The sequence below is a fragment of the Lupinus angustifolius genome, chromosome LG10 (assembly GCF_001865875.1).
Source record: "Lupinus angustifolius cultivar Tanjil chromosome LG10, LupAngTanjil_v1.0, whole genome shotgun sequence".
Taxonomy (NCBI): domain Eukaryota; kingdom Viridiplantae; phylum Streptophyta; class Magnoliopsida; order Fabales; family Fabaceae; genus Lupinus; species Lupinus angustifolius.
In genome coordinates, this window is record NC_032018.1 from 14,395,097 (window position 1) to 14,419,457 (window position 24,361).

General features: G+C 33.2%; 1 protein-coding gene across 1 annotated transcript; it reads right to left on the minus strand.

The window, feature by feature from the left end:
* LOC109357631 lies at positions 3,542-6,812 on the minus strand. The gene is made up of 2 exons (XM_019601607.1): positions 6,662-6,812; positions 3,542-4,819 (listed from the first exon to the last, which is right to left on the minus strand). Exon 2 carries the CDS (start codon positions 4,794-4,796, stop codon positions 3,813-3,815), a length of 984 nt encoding a protein of 327 aa, XP_019457152.1. The 5' UTR covers positions 4,797-4,819; positions 6,662-6,812; the 3' UTR covers positions 3,542-3,812.

The following is a 24,361-nucleotide window of genomic DNA, read 5'->3' on the forward strand; positions in this document are numbered from 1 at the left end:
GTATGAGGGATAAAGAAGAAGCTGAGTAAAAGTGTACTCAATTTGAGACAACAGGATTATGAATGAAGGATGCATCTATTTATAGTTTGAAGCCTCTAACGGTCACCTTCATTCAATGGCCCAGATGGGAGATGCATCCCCAACAACCACATGATCCAACGGCCACATGATGCACATCCCCAACAATCATATCCTTTACTCTCCATAACTCCTCCAACCGTGTTTGACTCAGTCACATGCGTGCCACACGGTGTTGACTTGGTCAACCACATGTCTAAGCTCAAGCCCAATCGTCTAAGCCCAAGCCCAAACGTCCAAGCCCAAGCCCAAACGTCCAAAAAAGAAAAAATTAGAAATATTTTTTTATGTAAAAAGAATGTTGGACCCAACCCGAACTGAGCAGGCCGGACAGCGGCGGAGTGGTGGTGGTGGTGGTGACGCACATGTGTGTAGAGGGGTTTTATTTATGTGAGTCTCCACTCACCCAAAAACTCATTGTACACCTCAAGGTTGACACTTAAGACTTGTAAAGCCTTTCAAACTTTTCCCCCCACCCAATATGGGATGAGACTTGAGAGTTTTTTCATTTCACACCTCCAAAAGTCTCCATTAATGATCACATTAATATGCATTTAAAATTATTCAAATTCCAACAGTTTATACTTCTAAAACGTAGTATACCATCAAATCATAACTTTTATTTTAAAAAATGTTGTAAATAAAAATATTTATCATCTTTTTTATAAATTTTCAACCTTAATATTACTATATGTATATTCCAACATTAAACCAGTATTAATCATACCATTACTCTTTGTTTCCCAATTTGGTTAACATAAAATGTCTCTTTAAAATCAATTTCATCTTTTGTTATGTCCAAGTCTAAAAACTTAAAACAAAGAATACAAGGTTAATTGAAGTAAAACTCATTTGTTGAACAATTGTAAATTTCAATCGAAAGATTTAATGACATAAACCATACTGATCATCAAGAACTCTAGAATATAACTAATTAGTCAAATAAGTAGCATTTAAAACAGGAGTACAGAGATAATAATGCCTAGTTAATTTCAAATGTCTTTTTTTTCTTCCAGCAAGCCCATTTTGTTAGGGGTACACACATGTAATACCAAATTCTCTTGATAGTGAGAATGAAAAGAAGTTATAGCAAAATTGAGCACACACAGGATTTCACCAAAAAAATGCTATACAATGTATGTTTAGATTCTTACATATCTTTCCTTATATGAATAATCATGGATACCCCAAATGAAGACGCATGGTCAGGAATTACTTCAACAACAAGAAGTCTTTATTTCTTTAGATGTAGTTGACTTTAAAAAGACGGTTTAGTAGATAATGCTCCTACTCAGTGAGATTTGAAGATGATAGATGCAACTTACTTCATAAATGAAAAGGCTATTTGCAAGAGTTATTTCATTGCCTGATTATCAAAGTTGTAACTGAATTTCTATTATTGTGATCAAATGAAACCTAAGGTGAAATATTTCATTGTTAAGAAAGAGAAAGTATTGTTGACTGTTGAGAAACAGGGATAGAATAAGAAAAAGGAAAAATGAATTTCAAAGCAATAATTGAAAGCATAAATATTCAATGGTGAATGACCACAACCAATAACTCTATATCATGTATCCAACACTTTTTATCTTATTATTACAGCATATCGATTTTGATTAACTTTATCAAGATAGATATTCTTAATTGATCGGAAGATTTTACCTCACTTGAACAAATAAATAGTTGATGGATATATACTAGAAACTTTCAAAGTGTGTTATCGCACTAACCTTTAGGTTTGATTTGCCCTACCAATTTAAGTATATTGGATGCAAATAAGATGAAGAGTGAATCCCCTCCAGCCATGATACTTTGGAAAACCTTGATGTATTTTGCAGAAACACAACAATCGTATCTTTCAATAGTTGTTTACAAACTTATGTTTCTTATATTTATCTCATGCATTAGAGAAATGAAGGATAATTTCTTAAAGATCAAAATTGGTGTTGTATATCCCTATTTGACTGAAAAGATGCCATAGAAAAGTAATGCATCTTTATATACGCTCACATTTATACGAAACTGTGAACAAAATAGTCAATCGAAGGATGGAACATGAGACCTCCACTTCATTGCTAAGAAACATAATCATTAAACTAACTATCATCTTATTTCAGATGTCATGAAACCAAAATATACATATACTCCTTATATGTGAGTTCATATATTTTAGAAATATTTTTTACATTTAGTACATCAAATTTAATACATAAGGTAAATAAATGAACCATGTAATTATAAAAGTTTAAGATCTATACATTGTTAGTGTAAATTTTTTTACACTTTCAATATATCATTCATCATTGATTTGTATTACTTTTGTTGAGATATACTAAATCCTAATTATAATGTTTGTTGGCACCTTTTTTTTAATTTCAATCTTTTATTAGAGACTTAAAATTATGTCTCTTACACCATCAACTTTAATTCAACTTGCTCTTAATTTTCCTTCCTTTTTTCATACAAAACACTTAATGGGTCACCTCATTTTACTGTAGAACTACACTTGTAGAGCATTGAGAATGAAAAACAGGTTAGAAGTGAATTAAATCAAAAACTGTGCTGGAGTCCATAATATCCAAGCAACTTTGGGTAAGACTGATGCTATGTTTGTGACAAGTTGGATACTAGTACAATAACAAGATGAGCATTTCTTTTACCATCATCATATTTTTTTTAATGATTTTTTGGTACTTCCAAGGATATCTCCTCATCCTATGAGTAAAAAATTAATCTCTTTTAGGGTGTGTGGTTATCCCTCCCAATATATATCGTTCCTAGAAATTGAACATTTAATTTTGGTCATCCTGGGATCTAGCGAAGCCTTATATCACTAGACCAATGTTTTGCTGATGATCATATATAAATTTGTTTGGCTACATTAGAAAGGCAAGCAGTTAGGGGAGAAAGAAAATGCCTAATGAAGAAATGAAAAATTGAATCTCATAATAATATCACACACAAGAAAGCTAATAAAAATTGAGTCTGTCATTAACATCATATCAATATAAGATAGGTGATAATGAAGAAAAGCTACAAAGAAATTTTTTTGGTTAGTTATTGGGAAGATATCTGCAGCAAATATAGAATTATTGGATCCATGTTTTCCTTACAATTTTTTAGTTTGTTCCTGGAATAGAATGCCTGGTGAAATGAAAATGTTGCACATTTTAATGCCATGTCCTGATTTGCTCTATAAAATAAGACCAAACATACAGAAAAATATATATGCCCCAATAATGTATAAATTTGATACACTATCACTACATCATTCATATTTAATCATCATTTAATCTTAAAAAAAAAAAAGTAATGCAAACGAGTGCATAGACTGCATATAATTCGTTACACTGATAGTGCATAGACATTACACTCAAACATAAAATAAAAAGTTATGTTTCATCAACCAAACACTACCTTAGTTTGTGTACTAGTTGAAAAAACATGTTAGCAACAATCCTCCACATGGCAATGTCAAAGATTTCATAGAAACAAATGTTTACATGAGTGAATTTCACAAAGGAATATGCAAAGGTAACAGGAAGAAGGTAAGAATGTACATGTAGAAGTAATTACAACAAAAGATAAATAAAAATGCACATCTTCTGATTTCTTTCTAGGAAAGAAACCCTTCATTCAAATGTTATTAACTCAACACTTTATGGCAGTGCTAAATTATCTGCTAATAATATATGCCTAAGAAACCATCCTCCTGATTCCAGCATGGTGTTTAACTACCCCCAAACCCTTGCATATGCTTCTCTCCATCTACGCCTCCTAGCAGCAAGACCTGATAGAACTCCGCTATTGTCATTGTCATTGTCTTCGCCTGAGAAATCCATCCCACTACCTGCATTTTGACCTGCAGAGGTCAGATCAGGCATCGGCCGCCTACTAAGGCTATTAGGACCATTCCGTTGCCGAACTGCATGCATCATGAGGAAGAAATTCACTGCTTCTAAACCCATCTGAAGTCTACCATTTCTTTCAGCATTATCTGTACCACCCTCATCTTCATCTGAATCAAAGTCATTATGGTTTCGTTCTATAACATAATCTCCAAAAACCATTGCCCCGGGCATGGTTGATCTTACTGTGCTGATGACATCTTCTCGTTCACGCTCCAACTCAAGCCATCTCCATTTTCGTTCACGGGCAGGATCTACATCACGTGGACGTGCTAATGGATGCTCTGCCTTCACATGCTTCCGTAACTCCTTATAGTTACCAACATACGAGCAGCTAACCTGCATGCAGTTTCTCGTCTTTGCATTCAGATATTCCCGCACAGGTTCCACAACAGTCCAACCTTTCACCTGACCCCTGCATAGGGGACAAACAAGCTTTGTAACTTCACTCTTCTCAACGGCTGAGTTTGTATCCAGTAGCCCACCTGGACTACCAATGGAGTCTTCCGTAACTTTAGTGTAAGCCTTCTTGTACTGATCAAGGCAGTTGGAGTGACGAAAGCTAGTTCCACACATATAGGGACGGCAACCATTGTCATGAGAAGAACAAAGGAGAAGAACAGCGTCGTGTGGATATTCCATGCACACAGAACAGGTTACATCTTCCCACTCTTGCTTGTAAACCGCTTTAGAGCATCTCTTTTGGCACATATCCTCACACATATCCCTTTTGCACGGAGCCAGCTGGTATGGAGCCAGTTTGTTCTGTCGAGAAGCAATTCTGCGTCGTCCACTGCTTCCTTTTGCCATTTCGGTTGGAGCAGAATTGTGAACTGCAAAATATTAAAAGGACACTCTGACTAGGAGGATCTAAAGATTAGGTTGTCAAACTACATAGTACATACTCTTTTACATATTTTTAATATGAATTGTGAAAGAAAGCAGCCACTAGGAATTATTTCAAAAAATTCTCATGATTTCATAAAAACATTCACAAATGCTTAAGTACATATGCAAAAATTCTACAATGATTGAGAGTGATCAGAAACAAGGGAATTCAAGTTCACCAATAAAGCAAAACAAGAACGACCAGGAAAACGACTCTTCTCCACACATGTATTTACTCATTTTCTATGGTGAGCCTAACCCTTTGCAAAAATATAGCAAAATATCTTAAATGTTATTTTATTTCTGCTGATGTACCAACTAGATCCGCACCTTATCACTATATACTTAACAGAAAATAAACCAGGGAAAACACACTCGGAGACACACTAAATATTCATCGAGGCTTCGGAAGAAACCTTAGATCCGCACATGGCAATTCTTCAATCAAATAGAAACCTAACTGCAAAGGGTCATCAAGAAGGGTGAATCTAAACAGGGTGATTTTCTCCCTTAGGACTTAGTAAACTCCAACAACAAATCCAAGTATGTTATATCATGCAACAAGGTGATCTGTTCCTACCACAAGTTCTTTGAACCACTCATCAAACACTTGTAAAATAGTAGAATGACATATCCAAATTAATCAAATATTATGCAGTTGTATTGAGAGAACATAATAATGAGTAACTCTATAAAAAAATAAAGATAGCATTTGTATTGTTTGTAAGTGTACTTAAAACAATGCCACTAACTTATTTGTGTAAAGCAAGCTGTGTGCAAAAATGAATATAGTAACAGTACAAAAAAACAGGAATAAATAGTGACATCAATGCAAATTGCTAACAGATATAGAAGAGTTGCTGGAAATACTAGACTCATTGTACCAACAAAGAAACCTCCATTATAGACTTCTGAATAGTATATAAGACATGTTATACATCATCAAGCTATAATGAGGACAATGAAAAACCCACCCAATTTTGCAATTGGAGTAATGAACCCAACAAGTCAACTCTAGAGACCAATGTGCCTCTAGCAATAAATAGATTAAACAACAAGAGGAAAAAACAGGAGTGAATACTCACTTTGGTTCTTATAAATTTTCATGCGTAACAATTTGATCTCGAACAAGTAAAAATACAAACTAGTACTCAAAGATAGTGAATGTGAGTCAGAATAATGTCATAAAAAAGACTAATTTGACTCGTATTTGACATTTTTGTGACTATTTTGGGTTTTTCAATTGTTCAGGACCCCATTGATACACTAAAAAACAAAGTAAGAGATTGATATATAAATCAGCCAAAAGAGAACAACTTGGTAAGATGCAAAAGCAACAATAGCACACAACCAACAAAGTAAACTAGTTTAACTTCAAATATGAAAATTGTTAATATATTATTAAGCAGAACATGGAACTAAGACAAAAAGCACATGGCAGTAAATTTTATCTATCTACCTTAAGATCCAATCATACACACTAATATTAAAATAACTAATAATATTCAAAAATAAAAAATCAAAACAGATAATTAGGAAGAAAAAATAACCTTGACCAAATAAAAATGCCCATATGTGTGGAAACAGAAAAAAAGAAAAAAAATGGGAGAAAGTTTGAAAATTTAAATTCCAACTACAAAGTAAAGTCAAATGGGTATCTATTTCAGCAATTATCAGTTCAAAAAATGAATAGCGAAATTTACGAGTGTTACACATGTATTGAAATAAATTAAAAAAAATAGAGAAGATAAAAGTGAAATGCAAAAGAGAAAGGGAGAAGGTGGTACCAGAAGGTAAGAAGAAATTGAAAAAGGGTTGAAAAAGAGGAAAAGGGAACGAATTTAAAGGAAAAATGAAAGAGAGAGAGGCATAGGGTTGTTGTTGTTCTATAGGGAAGATCGAAAGGTAAGGCGATGAAATCGAGAAGGAGAAAGAAAGAAAAGAGTTGTTTTTAGTGGAATATATATATGATTTTGGTGGAGAAAATATTATATTTAGATAAATTAGTTTTGTATAAAAAAATTAATTAATTTTTGGGACATCTTTCATAACTAATTTTCTAATATTTTACACGCTAAAATGCTTAGGATTAAAGTGAATATTCACACTTATTTTTATATGGACTCATTTCTCCATTACTTTCTCTCTTTTTTTTTTACAAATTAGTATACTCATAAGAAAATAATATATGTTATTTAGAAATTAATCATTAATAAATAAATTATTATTTTATGTTATATGTCATTTTCTTACATATATGAAAATTTAGTATGAAAATATATTATTTCACTTTTAATAAATGTATAAACCTAAAGGATACAAATGCACTTTTATGTACCAACGGACGTTGATTCAAGTGGTGCATGTTTGATTCCCCTTAAGCAAGAACCCGGGTTCGAGTATTGTGGATGGAAAAAATGCCCGTTGGGAGAGTTAGCCCCACTTACCTGTAGATGTGCCCGGCTCGGACAGGATTGCCTCCGGTGCGAGAATACCTGTGGAAAACCAAAAAAAAAATGCATTTTTATGTGACTGGTGAGTGATGTCGGATTTGGTCTAGTTCTTGTGTACAACAACAACCAAATTCTCTCGTTTGTATAAAAAAATATTTTATAGAAAATAATTTTTATTTTCATAAAAGGAGCAAACACCAAACAAAAGAAAAACACTAAATCAATTACACAAAGTATAGAGATCTAACAATATAATGACAACGAATAAGGGTTCTCCCTAAAGATAGGAGTTCTTGTTTCTTTTTTTGTTTTCAATAATAAAAATGTTATTTTATTGTAAATAAAAAATAAAAACATCAAATATTTTTTTTACAGCACTTATCTCTTCAATTCTGTAAAGAATTATTACTAAGTGAAATAGTGTATAACCGGGAGAATCTTCAAGGTAGATTATTTTAATTTAGTTACTATAAAAATGCCCAAAATATGTTAATCTATATTGATATATACAAACTTATTTCAATTTAATATTATTATTCAAGCTAAGTATAGTATTAGGGTTTGTGAACAAATTTGTTTAACATGTCAACAACATTGAAATGGGACATTTTCTTTGTATTTGTTTCATTGATGCAACCATGTTCAGAAAGAAAAATTCTAAAAATCATAAAAGAAAGTTTATATATGTGGATTGAGTTACTAATGAAGCGATAAATCAATTGTTGAGTTTGTTGCCATGATTTTCTCTCAATGGTAAAAATTTGTGTAGCAAAATATAAAATATTTAATTTAAGTTTTAATTAAATACTTGCTCAATATTTGATTCATAAAATCAACTAACATGAATCAAATTTGTTATTGGATAATATCAAATTTGAACTATTCAACATAACGAAAAGACAATTTATGTTCAATTCTTGAACTTTATCCAACAATTTAAAACATACCAACAGTTCATGTTTTGCTTAACGATAACTTAAAGATCTAACACTCCGTAATGATAAAATACAACATTTATGAATTAACTAATTTTGAAAGTATAAGACACAATTAATTTTATAATCATCATCATTATTTATATATATATATATATATATATATATCATGATGATTATAAAATTATATCATGCTTAAAATATAAAGGAATTATATCATGTTATATTATAGATTAATTAATCACGTTTTAAAATAAAAATAATAATTACCATGATATACATAGATTCATGTCAATTCCCATGCTTAAACAAAAAAAACAATTATATCATGCTATACTACAAAAGAAAAACCGAAAACATGTTTTTGATGGAAGGACTTGTGAGGCATTGTTTCAAACATTTAAAGAGAAAACTAATGAAGAAATAATAATCTCATATTGATGTAGTGTGAAAATAAAGTGGTTGCATTCTCATACTTATAGAAGTTCATATTAACTCTTTTGTTAGGTTTGAGAATCTCATGGTTTGTTTATATGTACATTAGTATGTTATATATGCATTCGAATGGGACAATGTTTTTTATGTATGATTAAGAATAATCATGTTACTCATGTATTTGTATAGTTAAGAACATACATATTACTCACGCATTTGCATGTACATGGTTAAGAACAAACATGTTACTTGTTCATTCGTATGGTTAATAATACACATGTTATTTGTGCATTCATATGGTTAAGAAGATACATGTTACTCATGTATTCTCATCGTTAAGAACATGCATGTTACTCGTGCATTAACATGATTTAGAACACACATGCTACTCGTTCATTCACATGGTTTAGGACGTGCATGTTACCCATGCATTAACATGAGACAAGTTGATTTTCATGCATGTTTAGAAGCATGTAAGTATTAGTATTATTAATGATATATATTAGTAATACCAATGGATTACAACTAGCACAAGCGGACACGAGTAGTAGCTACCCGCACCCGTTTTGAAATTTGGGATCATTACCCATACTCGCCCGTACGGGTACCCGCATGTGGATATTTTGCGGGTATAGTGGGTACCCATGGGTTTCGGCATTATAAAAAATTCCTAATTCCTACTCAACCATATAGGGTGTTGGACTGTTGGGTGTACCACCAAATTCAATAATATAAATTCAACAATTCTTTCCTAACATTGAAGAGTAGTCCTAAAAATTCAATTGTTCATACAAATCTTAAAATTTAAACTATTTTCAAAATATTAAGTCTTCAACTAAATGATATAAAAATGCATTCATTGCTGCAGTTTCGAATATTCTTCAACGATTAATGTCATTCCCTTCAATAGCACTACCTTGGCTAGTTGAATCCTATAAAAAATCAAAATTTAAAATCAAAGCAAAAAACATAATTATTTTTAAGTGGTATCAAATCATAGCTTAACAACATTACTAACATCAAAATCTCTCAATATTGTATCACATCCAATGATGTCCAATTTTGAATTTGAAGAGCTTGCAAAAACATAATAACTTCATTCAAGGTTTATATAATGAAGCTATAAAATATGTAATTAAAAGTAAATGACAATATTACCATTCACGTCACACCTTTGCCAATCCTAGAGACACATCAATGCATCTACGGTATTTGGAAGCAAACTACTATGATGACGAGTAAGAATTTGTTCTCCAGTACTAAATGAAGATTCTCAAGCAACAGTGGAGATATGAATTGTGTGTAAACCTCTTGTAATTCTTTGCAATGTAGGATATTTTATTGTTAGATATTTCTTGATGATTGGTGAAATATCATTCCTAGGATCTTGAATCTCTTGATTCACACACATAATATACAACAAGGATATAAAGTCATACTCGAATTCCTCAATCCATGTTATCTAATCTACTCCTTTGATATACATTTTAAGAGAGTTTTGATATGATGACCTTCCTCAACCAAATCCTTAATTCCTTTTGGGACTTTCGTTTTCTCTCTGATGGGGAGAGGGGAAAACTATTTGTGATTTGGTGTCTTGGGGACCATAACCGTTCCTTATGCATTATGATATAGGGTTCTCATTATCCCCTATAGGTTGACCGTTTGGGTATCCACTCATTAAGCCCATATTCGTTATTAGTTTTAGAAGTCTTATAGGTTATCAGTAATTAGACCACTTGTTTTGTAACCCCAAAATAAATAGCTGATATAATTGTATTGAATATATGATGTCCCACTTGGACTTCATATTAGAAATTATGAATTTCTAACAATCTCCCACTTGGACTTCATATATTTTCTGAAACAATTATATCACATATTCTTTAGGCGCACATTTGTATGCTATTTATATTTAGACTTCTTCTTAATACAATTTGGTCCATCTCATATATCAACTATGGAACCACCACGACCTTCATTACATTAAAACGTGACTCGACCACGATGACCACTATATTAATATAGTTAATGACATAGATCAAATATGGATGAGTGACATAGAATTTTCATGCAATATGATCTCAAACATGTCTATCTCCAACTGTTCCTTCTTTATTCTTTAATGAGATCAATCGAAAGTCTTTAAATGCAACACAATAGTTACAATATACAAGTTCAAAATAGAACAATAAACCATCAACTTTATTATGCATTAAACTATATATGACGTCCAAAGTAAGTCATAAAACATATACACTCTCACTGAACTACGGTATCCTAAGGAGTAACACTCATATGAGTAATGTACTCATGAAAGACTTTAGGTACCAAACTCTTAGTCAGTGGATCAGCTAGCATAAAATTTGCCCCTATATGTTTTATGGAAATTTGTCTATTTTGAATACTTTTAACAACCAGAAACTTGATATCAATAAATTTTAACTTTGTAGAACTCCTATTATTGTTAGAGTAAAGAATCACGGACTTATTGTCACAATAAATTCTCGATGGTCTTTCAATACCATCGACCACGTGTAAGCTAGTGATAAAATTCTACAACCATATGTCATGGTCTGATGTTTCAAAATAAATCATGAACTCCACAACCATAGTTGAAGGAGCTATGAATGTTTGTTTACGAGACTTCCAAGAGATAGCACCTCCAACCAACATAAATACATATCCAAATGTGGAGTGTCTATTGTCTAGACATCCAGCAAAATCGGAGTCAGAGTATCCAATGATCTCTAAATTCTCAGACATCTGATAAGTGAGAATGTACTCCTTTTTTCTCTTTAAGTAACGCATAACACATTTGATTTCCTTCCAGTGATGTATTACAGGATTTCTCAAATATCTTCCCAAAAACTCTTATGACAAATGCTATGTCGGGACGTGTATAAACTTGAGCATACATTAGACTTCCTACTGCATATGCATAAAGAATCTTTTGCATCTCGTATCTTTCAAGGTCAGTTTTGGGGCACTATTCGAAACTAAACTTGTCTCCCTTAGCTATAGGGGTATCTCCATGTTTACTTTCTTTCATGTTAAATCTATCTAGGACCTTATCTATATAGCTTTCTTGTGACAACCTTAGGATACCTTGAGAGCGATCTCTTCGTATCTGAATACCTAATACAAAAGAAGCTTCCCAAAGATATTTCATTTCGAAATTCTTCGTTAGAAATCTCTTGGCCTCATGCAATAGTCACATATCACTGCTAGCAAGCAGTATGACATATAATACTAGGAATATAAATTTACTCCCACTGAGCGTATGGTACACACAATTATCAAATTTATTTGCCTCAAAACCATACGAGGTAATAACTTGATGAAACTTGTGATTCCATTGACGAGAAGCTTGTTTAATGTCATAGATGAATTTCTTTAATTTGCATACCATAGAATTTGAGCCATTTTACATAATATTTGTTGTTTGCACCATATAGATCGTTTCTTTAATGTCACCATTTAGAAACACAGTCTTAACATCCATTTGATATAGCTCTAAATCAAAATGAGCTACTAGTGCCAATATTATAGATATTGGAGAAAATGTTTCTTTATAATCAATGTCTTCTTTCTGAGTGTAGCCTTTAGCAACTAGACGAGCTTTATATTTGTCAATATTACCCTTTGAACCCCTCTTGGTTTTAAATATTTATTTGCATCCAATAGGTCTTGCACCTTCAAGTAATTCGACAAGATCCCAAACGTCATTGTCATGTATAGACTTCATCTCATCCTTCATGGCATCAATCCACTTTTGAGAGGTAGAACTTTTCATGGGCTTGATAGAAGCTCAATGGATCATCATCTGTTTACCCAATGTCATCCTCATGGTCTTGAAGAAATACAATATAATCATCAGGAATTGCACTTATCCTCTCTCTAGTGGATCTCCTTAATGACACTTCCACTTCTTGAGGTTGTTGAATTTGTTCTATAGGTACTTGATAGAGAACCTCATTGTTGTCTTGTTCAAGAATATTGTCAGAAACAATATTCTGAACATTATCTTCTATTATCGAAGTTGTTTCTTGAATGGTAATAAGCACAAATACTTGTTCACCATTAGTGACAGGTTCTTCATCAAAGACAACATTCTGTATGTTCTCTTCCTCCCAAAATCAACTTCCTCAAGAAATTTTGCATTTCTTGTCTCAGAAAAATATTAAAGTGGGATCATAAAATTTATAGCCCCGAGAGTGTTCAACATAGTCAACAAAATAGCAACTAATAGTTATTGAGTCCAATTTCCTTACATGTGACCTATAAGGCTGCACCTCAACTGTAAAACCCCAAATGTGCAAGTATTTTATGCTTGATCTTTTATTACTCCAAAGCTCATATGGGGTTTTGTTAACTGTTTTACTTGGCACCTTATTAAGGATGTAAATTATGGTCTTCAAAGCTCCCCCAAAGAGACTCTGTTAAGGAAGATTGACTAACCATACTTCTCACCATATCCTTAAGAGTTCGATTTCATCGCTCAACAACACCCTTCATGCTAGGTTTTCCTAACATAATGTATTGCGGAACAATTCCACATTATCTCACGAAAAACACAGTGCACGAGCAAAATCAAGTGCACTTTGATTGGTGAAATATTAATCCTAGGATCTTGAATCTCTTGATTCTCACACATAATATACAACAAGGATACAAAGTCATACTTGAAACCCTGAATCCATATTCTCTGATCTACTCCTTTGATGTACATTTTGAGAGAGTTTTGGTATGATGAACTTCCTCAACCAAATCCTTAATTCTTTTTGGGACCTTCGTTTCCTCTCTGATGAGGAGAGGTGAAAACTATTTGTGATTTGATGTCTTGGGGACCATAATCGCTCCTTATGCATTAGGATATAGGGTTTCCATTATCCCCTATAGGCCAACTGTTTGGGTATCCACTCATTAAGCTCATATTTGTTATCAGTTTCAGAAGTCATATAAGTTATCAATAATTAGACCACTTGTTTTGTAACCCCAAAATAAATAGTTGATATAATTGTATTAAATATATGATGTCCACCTTAATTAGAAATTATGAATTTCTAACATTTATCTCATTTACCTTCCACCAAGTTAAGATGTCAAACTCTCCACCTTGATCGGGTAATACACCATCTTCTAAATATATGTCTAGTTCTGACCTACATGTGTTGTAGCAATATTTTGCCCTCCAATCAATGTCCACTCTATCTGTCCCTGCATCTATTAAATTTAGAGTTTGACTTTGACTTTGACTTCAAAAAATACTCTCTTTACCCTTCATTATAATCTCATACTCTTTTATCAAATCTTCACAAATACTTTTCAACTTGCCCATTTCAGAAACATGTTGCTGTCCTTAAATTATGGGATAAAAAAATTCTAAAAAATATAGTTTGTATCTAGGATCTAAAATAGCACCAACAACCATCAAAGCACCTATATCACCCTAATACTTATCAAATTTGGCATACATTGCTTCAGCCATTTGTTGAATAACAAGGTTAGTAGATTCAAGCCAATCAAGTAATGCCAATTTAATTTCACAAATTTTTGGAAAAAGGACATTTGCAGTTGGATACAAAGTACCAAAAAACACTAATGTCACGTTATAAATTAACTTCAACCTTTGATAAATTTTATTGGTCATCTCCCATTCATCTTTACTCGGCAATGTTTTATATTGATTTTCTCTTAGTGATAATCTTTGGAAGACATCTCTGTATATTAGTGCTACATGATGCATCAAGAATGTAGAATTCCACCTAGTCTTATATTCAAGTTCTAACTTTTTATCATATCAAATGCTTAATTGTTCATATGTCTCCTCAAATTTCTCCTCCATTTTTGGAGTTGCCATCCAAAAGCTAACACTATCTCTAACCCTCTCTATTGCACTAGGGATAACAGATAACCCAACCTTCATAATCAATTTCAATATATAAGCATAACAACGCATATGAAATAACTGCCCACCCAAAATAAACGATCTAGGTGAAATCTTACACAACATGCACTCAATCATTCTACCATTTGTAGTGCAATTATCAACGGTTAGAGTAGACAACTTTATATCTAGGTTCCGATCTAATAAGCAATCATACAAGCAATGACTAAGAGCTTCACTAGTATGAGGAGCAGGCACATATATGAACCTACTATTTATCGAAAATTGAAGCAACAATGTCATCAAAACAATACAAAAATAATAAACATTATGAGAATGTTAATAAAGTTTAGCATTAATACCTCACAAGTTGACTTTGTAGAATCCATGAGACATCAATAAAGTGTGTCATGATAGCCATATATATAGCCTTTGTTTTGGTTACTAGTGATCCACATATCAGTTGTAATTGCAAACTGACTGATTTTTTGAAATCAAAGTCATGATATTCACTTTCTCTTCATTATACATCCTTGTGATATCATCCTTCACCATGTTGCGAGAAATCCCTTTAAATAAAGGTTGCAATGCACCACAAAATTCCTTGAATAAGACGTGGTCAACCATGGACATTGGGTACTCATGAAAAATTATCATCTTCGCAAGTGCGCATCTTCCAGCCTCTTGGTTGAATGCATACGAACCAACCAACACTGATTTAATACCTTTTTTGCAGTTTTAAGAAGTATTTGTTTTATATCTGAATTTGAACCACGTAGGCAACTTTTAAAGTGATTATGCAAGTATTTTGTTCCTTGAGTTGGATCTCCCAATAGTCGATTGCCACAATAATTGCAAACTGCTTTCCACTTTCCATCTACCCCATGCCTCTTAAAATGATTCCAAACAAATGATTTTTGTTGTGGTTGAACTTCTTCAGCATCATTTGGACTTGAACAATGAGTTTCATCTTTAATCGAATGAACATATACATTCATTGGAACTGAGTTTGATTCACCCACATTAGAGACTTTAGGAACTTGATCTTGCCCAACAGAGGCTTGCTCGGTAGACATACTACAAAGATACAACATGAAAATTATAATTTAGTAGATAATTAGAGGCATAATAGGCAATATGGATAATACAAATTTAAACAAAATCATTGGGACAATGAAAGCATAAACTTAGAAAGTTTATGAACTAGCCTAAACATAAAACAGTAAAGAAGCAACATCAATAAATATGCTAGTCTCAATAAATAAATAAATAAATAAATAAATATATATATATATATATATATATATATATATATGTAATTTTATGACATTTAGGTTTTGAGGAGTATAATTTATATGTAGTTGAAATAATTTCCATAACTTTCAGAATGCCAGAAACTGAATGAGAATTTGAAAATCAGATGACACATGTCATTATTCAAAGTTTCAACCAATACCTCAATTCAATTTACAATTGTGTAATTTGCATAGTATTTATCATATAGCTATATCACAATAGTAAAAGATATTGTAGAACAACTTATTATAATTCAGAAAAAAATTGAAACTTTAAACAAAAACATCATCAACAAACATGAGATGGAATATGATAATTTGAAGGGGCATCATCAAAGTTGAGACAATAGCTATGAATATCATAGCTATACTTAGACTGTGGATTTCTCCTTTTCAATCCAAGAACTTGCTTCTAATGATTTTTCAACTTACAAAATACATGTCTTAGAACAAGTGATGCATATGAAAACTCAAATGGCACCTTTATTTGCACATTTCGACCAAGTATCACTATAGAATATGTTAGATGCCTTTCATTTCTATGCCTTAAAAGAATTTTATGACTATTTTATGGCTCTCTTTAATGACATTTTATGGCTTTGTTTCCAAGCATCCAATGCTTCATATCCAATATACCAAGACTTTGCTTGCCTATAAAATGACACATATAGAGAGCTTCAAAATCATCTTCACAACACACAACATCTCTTTCATTTACACATATATTGTGAGTGCATTCTTGGTGAGAATTCTTGTTCCATTTGAGAGAGTATTTGTGAGAAAAATATTGTCATTTGTCCTCATCATTATAAGAGGATTTCTTGTACTCTTCTTTTTTACATAGTGGAATTTTGCTCTTGATCGCCCGTGGTTTTTTTCCTCTCACACTGAGGGGTTTTTCCACGTTAAATCTTGTGTGTTATTTTCTTTATCCTTTACTTGCTTCTCTTTTGTTCTCAATTGATTCAATCCTGTGCTTCCGCATTGTGCTCTAACCTTAACAAGTGGAATCAGAGCTCTTACTAAATTGAGAATTTCAAAATGTCTACAAAATTTGACATTTAGAAGTTTGATGGCAAAATTAGCTTTTCTATTTGGCGAGTCCAAATGAGGGCCGTTCTTATCCAGAGCGGATTAAAGAAAGCTTTAGATGGGAAGTCAAAGAAACCAGTTTCCATGACCGATGATCAATGGGACGAGTTGGATGAAAAGGCGCTTTCAACAATTCAACTTTGTTTGTCGAAGGAGGTTCTTCGTGAGGTTGCCAATGAAGAAACCGCTGCGGCTTTGTGGCTGAAGTTAGAAACTTTATACATGACCAAGAGCCTCGCAAACAAGCTTCGTCTCAAAGAACGGTTATACACCATTCGTATGGTTGAAGGTACTCCTATTCAAACTCATCTTGATGAGTTTAATTCTATTATTATGGATATGCAAAATATTGATATTAATATTGAAGATGAAGACAAAGCTGTTTTGTTGGTTGTCTCTTTACCTTCTACCTATAAGCACTTCAAAGAAATCATGTTGTATGGAAATAATGATACCTTATCCTTTGAAGATGTTAAATCTAATTTATTGTCCAAAGAAAAATTTGATCTTGAAGTTAATTCTGTGGACAAGGGTGAGGGCTTAAGTGTTCGAGGTAGAACTCAAGAAAAAGGGAGTACCAATTATAAAAAGTTCAGATCCAAATCCAGAGGTCGCAAATCCAACAAAACTTGTCGCTATTGCAAGAAACCGGGGCATGACATTCCTGATTGTTTTATCTTAAAGAAAAAACAAGAAAAACAAGATAAGGGAAAATTTCAACAATCCTCTGAAGCTGCTAATATTGAAGCCAATTCTGACGGTGATATTCTTTTATCTGTTGTCTCTTATAATAATAGGAGTAAAACAGAATGGATTCTTGATTCTGGATGTACTTTTCATATGTGTCCTTATAAGGACTTATTCACCACTTTTGAACATGTTGACAGTGGTGTTGTTTTGATGGGCAATGATACCCAATGCAAAGTTGCAGGAATAGGTACTATTCAGATCAAGGCTCATGACGGTGTTGTCAGAACCTTGGCTAATGTCCGCTATATTCCAGATTTGAAGCGGAACTTAATTTCTCTTGGCACCCTAGAGTCTCTCGGGTGTAGGTATTCAGCTGAAGGTGGAGTTCTAAAGGTATTGAAAGGTGCTATGGTATTATTGAAAGCTAACCGGATTGGTAGTTTATATGTCTTGCAAGGTTCTGTTGTGACAGGTTCAACAGCTGTATCTTCTTCAATGCATGATAATGACATTACCAAATTATGGCACATGCGCCTGGGCCATATGAGTGAAAAAGGTATGCACCTTCTAAGCAAACAAGGTCATCTTGGTAAACATGGCATTGGTAAATTGGATTTTTGTAAACATTGTGTTTTTGGGAAACAGAAAAAGGTTAGTTTCTCCACTGCAACTCACCGTACCAAAGGTATTCTTGATTATATTCATTCTGACCTTTGGGGGCCTTCTAAATTTCCTTCTCATGGAGGATGTCGCTATATGATGACCATCATTGATGATTTTTCTCGCAAAGTTTGGGTTTATTTTCTGCAGCATAAAAATGAGACTTTCTCCACTTTCAAGAAGTGGAAAACTCTTGTTGAAACCCAGACAGGGAAGAAAGTGAAGAAGCTTAGAACAGACAATGGATTAGAGTTCTGCAATGGTGATTTTAATGAGTTCTGCACAAAAAATGGTATTGCTAGACACAAAACTATTCCAAGAAATCCTCAACAAAATGGTGTTGCAGAACGGATGAACAGGACTCTACTTGAGAGAGTTCGTTGTATGCTCTCAAATGCTGGGTTATGGCATCGGCGTGAATTTTGGGCTGAAGCAGCATCTACTGCTTGTTACCTGGTTAATCGTTCTCCACATTCAGCACTTGATTTCAAAATCCCAGAAGAAATTTGGTCAGGTAATCCTGTTGATTATTCTAACTTAAGAATCTTTGGATGTCCTGCTTATGCACATGTTAATGATGGTAAATTAGCTCCAAGAGCTGTTGAGTGCATATTTCTTGGTTATGCATCTGAGTCTAAAGGATATCGCTTATGGTATTCTGATGCAAAGTCACGGAAATTAATTCTTAGCAGAGATGTGACTTTTAATGAGGATGCATTTTTATCTTCTGGAAAACAATCTATTGTGTCTTCTTCTACTAGTACAGGTAATCTGCAGGGTACTAGCGAGAAGGTGGAGTTGATAGTGAAACCTACAGTTCCTAATGTTGATGTTCCATCTTCCTCTACAAATCAATCTAGCATTGATGATCATTATGTTGATTGTGATGACAGTACAACTTCTCCTATTCATCAGCAAGAAGATGATTATTGTATTGCTCGAGACAGAACCAGAAGACTAATTAAAAGGCCAGCTAGATACACTGATGGTGATAATTTAATTGCTTATGCAATGTCAGTTGCACAAGAGGTAAATGATGATGTTGAACCTGCCAGCTATACAGAAGCTGTTTCTTGTGTTGATTCGTCACAGTGGCTAGTGGCTATGAATGAAGAGATTGAAAGTCTTCATAAGAATGGTACTTGGGCTTTGACAGAGCTTCCCGAAGGAAAACGACCATTACAATGTAAATGGATCTATAAGAAGAAAGATGGTATTCCTGGGGTTGAAGATCCAAGATGCAAAGCACGACTAGTTGTTAAAGGTTTTAATCAAAAGGAAGGTATTGACTTTAATGAGATATTCTCACCTGTTGTTCGTCATACTTCTATTCGTGTTTTGCTTGCTTTTGTTGCTTTATTTGATTTGGAGTTGGAGCAACTTGATGTAAAGACAGCTTTTCTACATGGAGAGCTGGAAGAAGAAATTTACATGGAACAACCTGAAGGATTTATTGTTCCTGATAAGGAGCATCTTGTCTGTCGATTGAAGAAATCATTATATGGCCTTAAGCAAGCTCCCAGACAATGGTACATGAGGTTTGATTCTTTTATGATTGGGCAAGGTTATTGCAGGAGTCAATTTGATGACTGTATTTATTTCCAGAAATTTCCAAATGAATCATTCATATACTTGTTACTGTATGTTGATGATATGCTAATTGCTTCACGTGACAAGTCTTTGATCCGGAAATTGAAAATTCAACTCAATAATGAGTTTGAGATGAAAGAATTAGGTGCAGCCAAGAAAATTCTTGGTATGGAGATTCACAGGGATCGTCAAGCTGGTAAATTGTTTTTATCCCAAGAGAAATATATTGAAAGAGTGCTTGAAAGGTTTAATATGAATAATTGTAAACCTGTTTCTACTCCACTTGCTGCACATTTCAAGTTATCTTTAGATCTTTGCCCACATACAGAGGAAGAGATGGAGCGTATGTCACATATTCCTTATGCTAGTGCAGTTGGTAGTCTTATGTATGCTATGGTGTGCACTAGACCTGATTTAGCATATGCTGTTAGCATGGTAAGTCGATATATGCATAATCCTGGAAAGGATCATTGGAGTGCTGTAAAATGGATTTTTCGGTATCTAAAAGGTACTTCTGGTATTGGCTTGGTATTTGACAGAAACAAGGCTACAACTGATGACGTTGTAGGTTATGTTGATTCGGATTATGGTGGTGATATTGACAGAAGGAGGTCTCTTTCTGGTTACATCTTTACTCTCTGTAATAGTGCTATTAGCTGGAAAGCTACTCTTCAGTCCATTGCTGCATTGTCTACGACTGAAGCAGAATATATTTCAGCAACGGAGGGTGTGAAGGAGGCTATTTGGCTCCGAGGTTTGGTAAATGAACTTGGTCTAATACAGGGTGTTCTTACAGTGTTTTGTGATAGTCAAAGTGCTATTCATTTGACCAGGAATAATCGTTATCATGACAAGACCAAACACATTGATATAAAACGTCACTTTATCCGAGATATTGTTGCTATTGGTGAAATTATGGTGGAAAAGATTCACACATCAGAGAATCCAGCAGATATACTTACCAAGCCACTTCCGAATACCAAGTTCCAACTTTGCTTGGACTTGGTTGGTCTCTACAGCACTTGAGTGCCCTTCGGGGCATTATTTGGCGATGAGCAACTTATCAAATTCGAGCCAAGGTGGAGATTGTTAGATGCCTCTCATTACTATGCCTTAAAAGAATTTTATGACAATTTTATGGCTCTCTTTAAGGGCATTTTATGTCACTTTTATGGCTTTGTTTCCAAGCATCCAATGCTTGGAATCCAAGATACCAAGACTTTGCTTGCCTATAAAAGGACACATATAGAGAGCTTCAAAATCATCTTCACAACACACAACATCTCTTTCATTTACACATATATTGTGAGTGCATTCTTGGTGAGAATTCTTGTTCCATTTGAGAGAGTATTTGTGAGAAAAAATATTGTCATTTGTCCTCATCATTATAAGAGGATTTCTTGTACTCTTCTTTTTTACATAGTGGAATTTTGCTCTTGATCGCCCGTGGTTTTTTTCCTCTCACACTGAGGGGTTTTTCCACGTTAAATCTTGTGTGTTATTTTCTTTATCCTTTACTTGCTTCTCTTTTGTTCTCAATTGATTCAATCCTGTGCTTCCGCATTATGCTCTATCCTCAACAGAATAGAAACAAAAATTTTATAATATAGATTTATGATTAAATTGGAAAGCATTTTATTACGGTGATAACATACATATGTCATGTAAAAGGAAATAAATTGAAGGAATGAATAAACAAAAAACACCTAAATGAGGTCTAATTGAAGAGCTAAAATCTTTTAACCTAACGTGTTTTATTTATCTTGATTTCCCATGATTAGAGTCCTAGTACGTATATGTTCATTAATAAATAAAATATATAGAAATTATGCTTTGGAATTAAAACACAATTTTTAGGCAGTTTTGAAGTAAAAAGCTTAACACCATTACTTTTTGGGATGCATATACCAGAGATAGATTGTCCTCATTTGGTGTATGTGACTTAAATTAAATATATTACATGAAAATGAAGTACTTAAAGATTCTCCAGAAAGCTCTCCTATATAGAAAATGTTCTGAAGTAGTAGCAACTTAATCTCTTCAAACCTATGCCTAAGAGAGAGAAATGTACCTTGTATCGTCGTTGCTGCCTCTCCTCGTCACCACAACCTCTCCTCACTGCCGCTGCCTCATCTGTCGTCGTTGTTGGTTGCAGGTTGAAGGTTTTCAAGAAGGGAATGAGAAAGATAAATTAGGTTTTAGGGAAGGGAAATTGGGTAAATGGGTGAGGGAATAGGGATTTTGTGTTTTCAAAGAAGTGTAATAGTGTATGAATTTTTTGAAAGTGCAAAGTGTTGCACTATTAGATTGCCTATGTTTTAAGGAAGACAAGGATTTAGTGAAAGCTTGAATCAACATGCCATGGACTCAAGGATTTCATGTCTAGACTAGGTTCATTACAAGAGTCATTATTAGAGTATTAGATGTGCGCCTTAGATATTGAGTCTAGGTTAGGTAAACCTAGATGCAATTCTCACAAGCCTTAAAAATAATCAATTCATTTACATGAGACATGTCATCTAGATTATTATATGTTCATGCATTAATCATACATGTTACATTTGCATCTTAGACATAAAATATTGGTAAAACATGTATATTTGATAAGCATAACATATAGGTAGTTTACCATTTAATCATCTAGCTGAAATATATGTCAGTTAATCGATTAAGGAATGTGTTAGTCGATTAAGGTGAATTCAGTTTTAACATATAACTGAAAACCTGAAAACAGTTATTCTCAACAGCCCGTTAATCGATTAAAAGGGTATTTAATCGATTAACTGGGTCTCAAAAATGGTTTATATATAAAATGTGTTTTTAGGTCATGCACCATACAACATATCATTCATTTTTAGAATTGTTAGTTGCATATTTTTGTGCTCAATTGTGTCATATAGGTAGAGTGAAATACATTGTGAGATATTGAGAGATAGTATCATGTTTAAGGTTTAATTGTCATCCAATTGCATGTGATTAATGTGTTAATATTTGCTATCTTTTCTTGCATGATTCTTGCATTTCTTTAGAAGAATTCTAGGATAGAAATTCTCTATTTCTGCATATTAATAAACTCATACATATTCATGCTAACTTGTGAGTTTTGTATAGGGTTTTTAGCTGAGTTTCAATTGTAATATTTTGAGCTACATTGTGCTTAATAATACTTTGTTTTTGTACTATTTTTGTTTTATAATAAGGGAAGTCGTCTCTTGGTGTCTTACCACCTAAGAGATTTAGTGAGTCTTCATCAAGACTTAGAGGTCTTTAGTTTAGAACATTTTCTTGGCTGGGGCTAGATCGTAAGAAAGGTTTTCTTAGGCGATTAGGTGAGTCAAACCAAGAAAGTGGGTTCTTGGATTCAAGAAGGGAATGACTAAGTTTTTGTATTGGAAGTGTGCATGTAATAATACATTCGTTTCAATATTAGTGAATAAAATCTTTCGAGATTAGAAGAGGAATAGTGGAAGTAGACAACAACTAAATCATTAGCAATTTCAAGGAACCTACAAAGTATTTGGACAACAAAATTAGGAGAAAAACCCTGCAAAACTCCCTACACCACCTAGAGATTAATGATTGTATCATATTGTCTGTTCAAAGCAAAATCATTACAAATAAAATTTAATTAGTCCATTTTTGTAGAAAGTACTGATTTTAAACAATGAAAAAAATTAAAGAATAAACATAAAAAGGTAGTAAAAAAATCAGAAAAAAGGGTTTGTTAAACAATGGCATAACCAATGAAAAACGACAAAGGTAGAAAAGATTTAGAATATTAATTTACACATGCTCCACAATGAACCAACACACTAGCGACATATCCATCAAAAAGTAGTAACAAATCAGAAAATTGGGTTTGTTAAATATCAACCTAAACAATGAAAAAATGGTGATGGTAGGAGAGATTTAAAATATTATTCTACACATATGCTTCACAATAAACCAACACATTGAAAGTGTGCATGTCAAGAGGAACACTTTGGAAAGCTCTCCTTGAACGTCATGGTTTTGATGAGGACAACTTGTGCCTAAAAGAGCTTGAAGATCTCCAACAAATCAACGTGCTTAAGTCTTTTATTTGGTACTAGGCTTAGACTAGATTCTAGTTTAAGTTGAGTCGAAGGCTTAGGGCACCTAATACATGTCTCATATGCATATATCTTTTAAATCATTTCATCCATGAGATATGTTCATTTCATAATATGTTCATGCATTACATAAATACATGTATATGTGCATTCTAGGCATAAAACTAAGTGTTAAACATGTATTATCTAAGTGCATAACATATTTGATGTTTTCTATTTGAAAATACACATTTTATTTACTGTTAATCGATTAACCATACCTTTAATCGATTAACCCAACTGCTGTGAAAAGTGGTTGCTACTGGAACACGTTTTTGAAATGCAGTTAATCGATTAAAGCTTTACGTTAATCGATT

Excerpts from the sequence above, each read along its gene's own strand:
- LOC109357631 (XM_019601607.1), bottom strand. The coding sequence starts at position 4,796 with ATGGCAAAAGGAAGCAGTGGACGACGCAGAATTGCTTCTCGACAGAAC.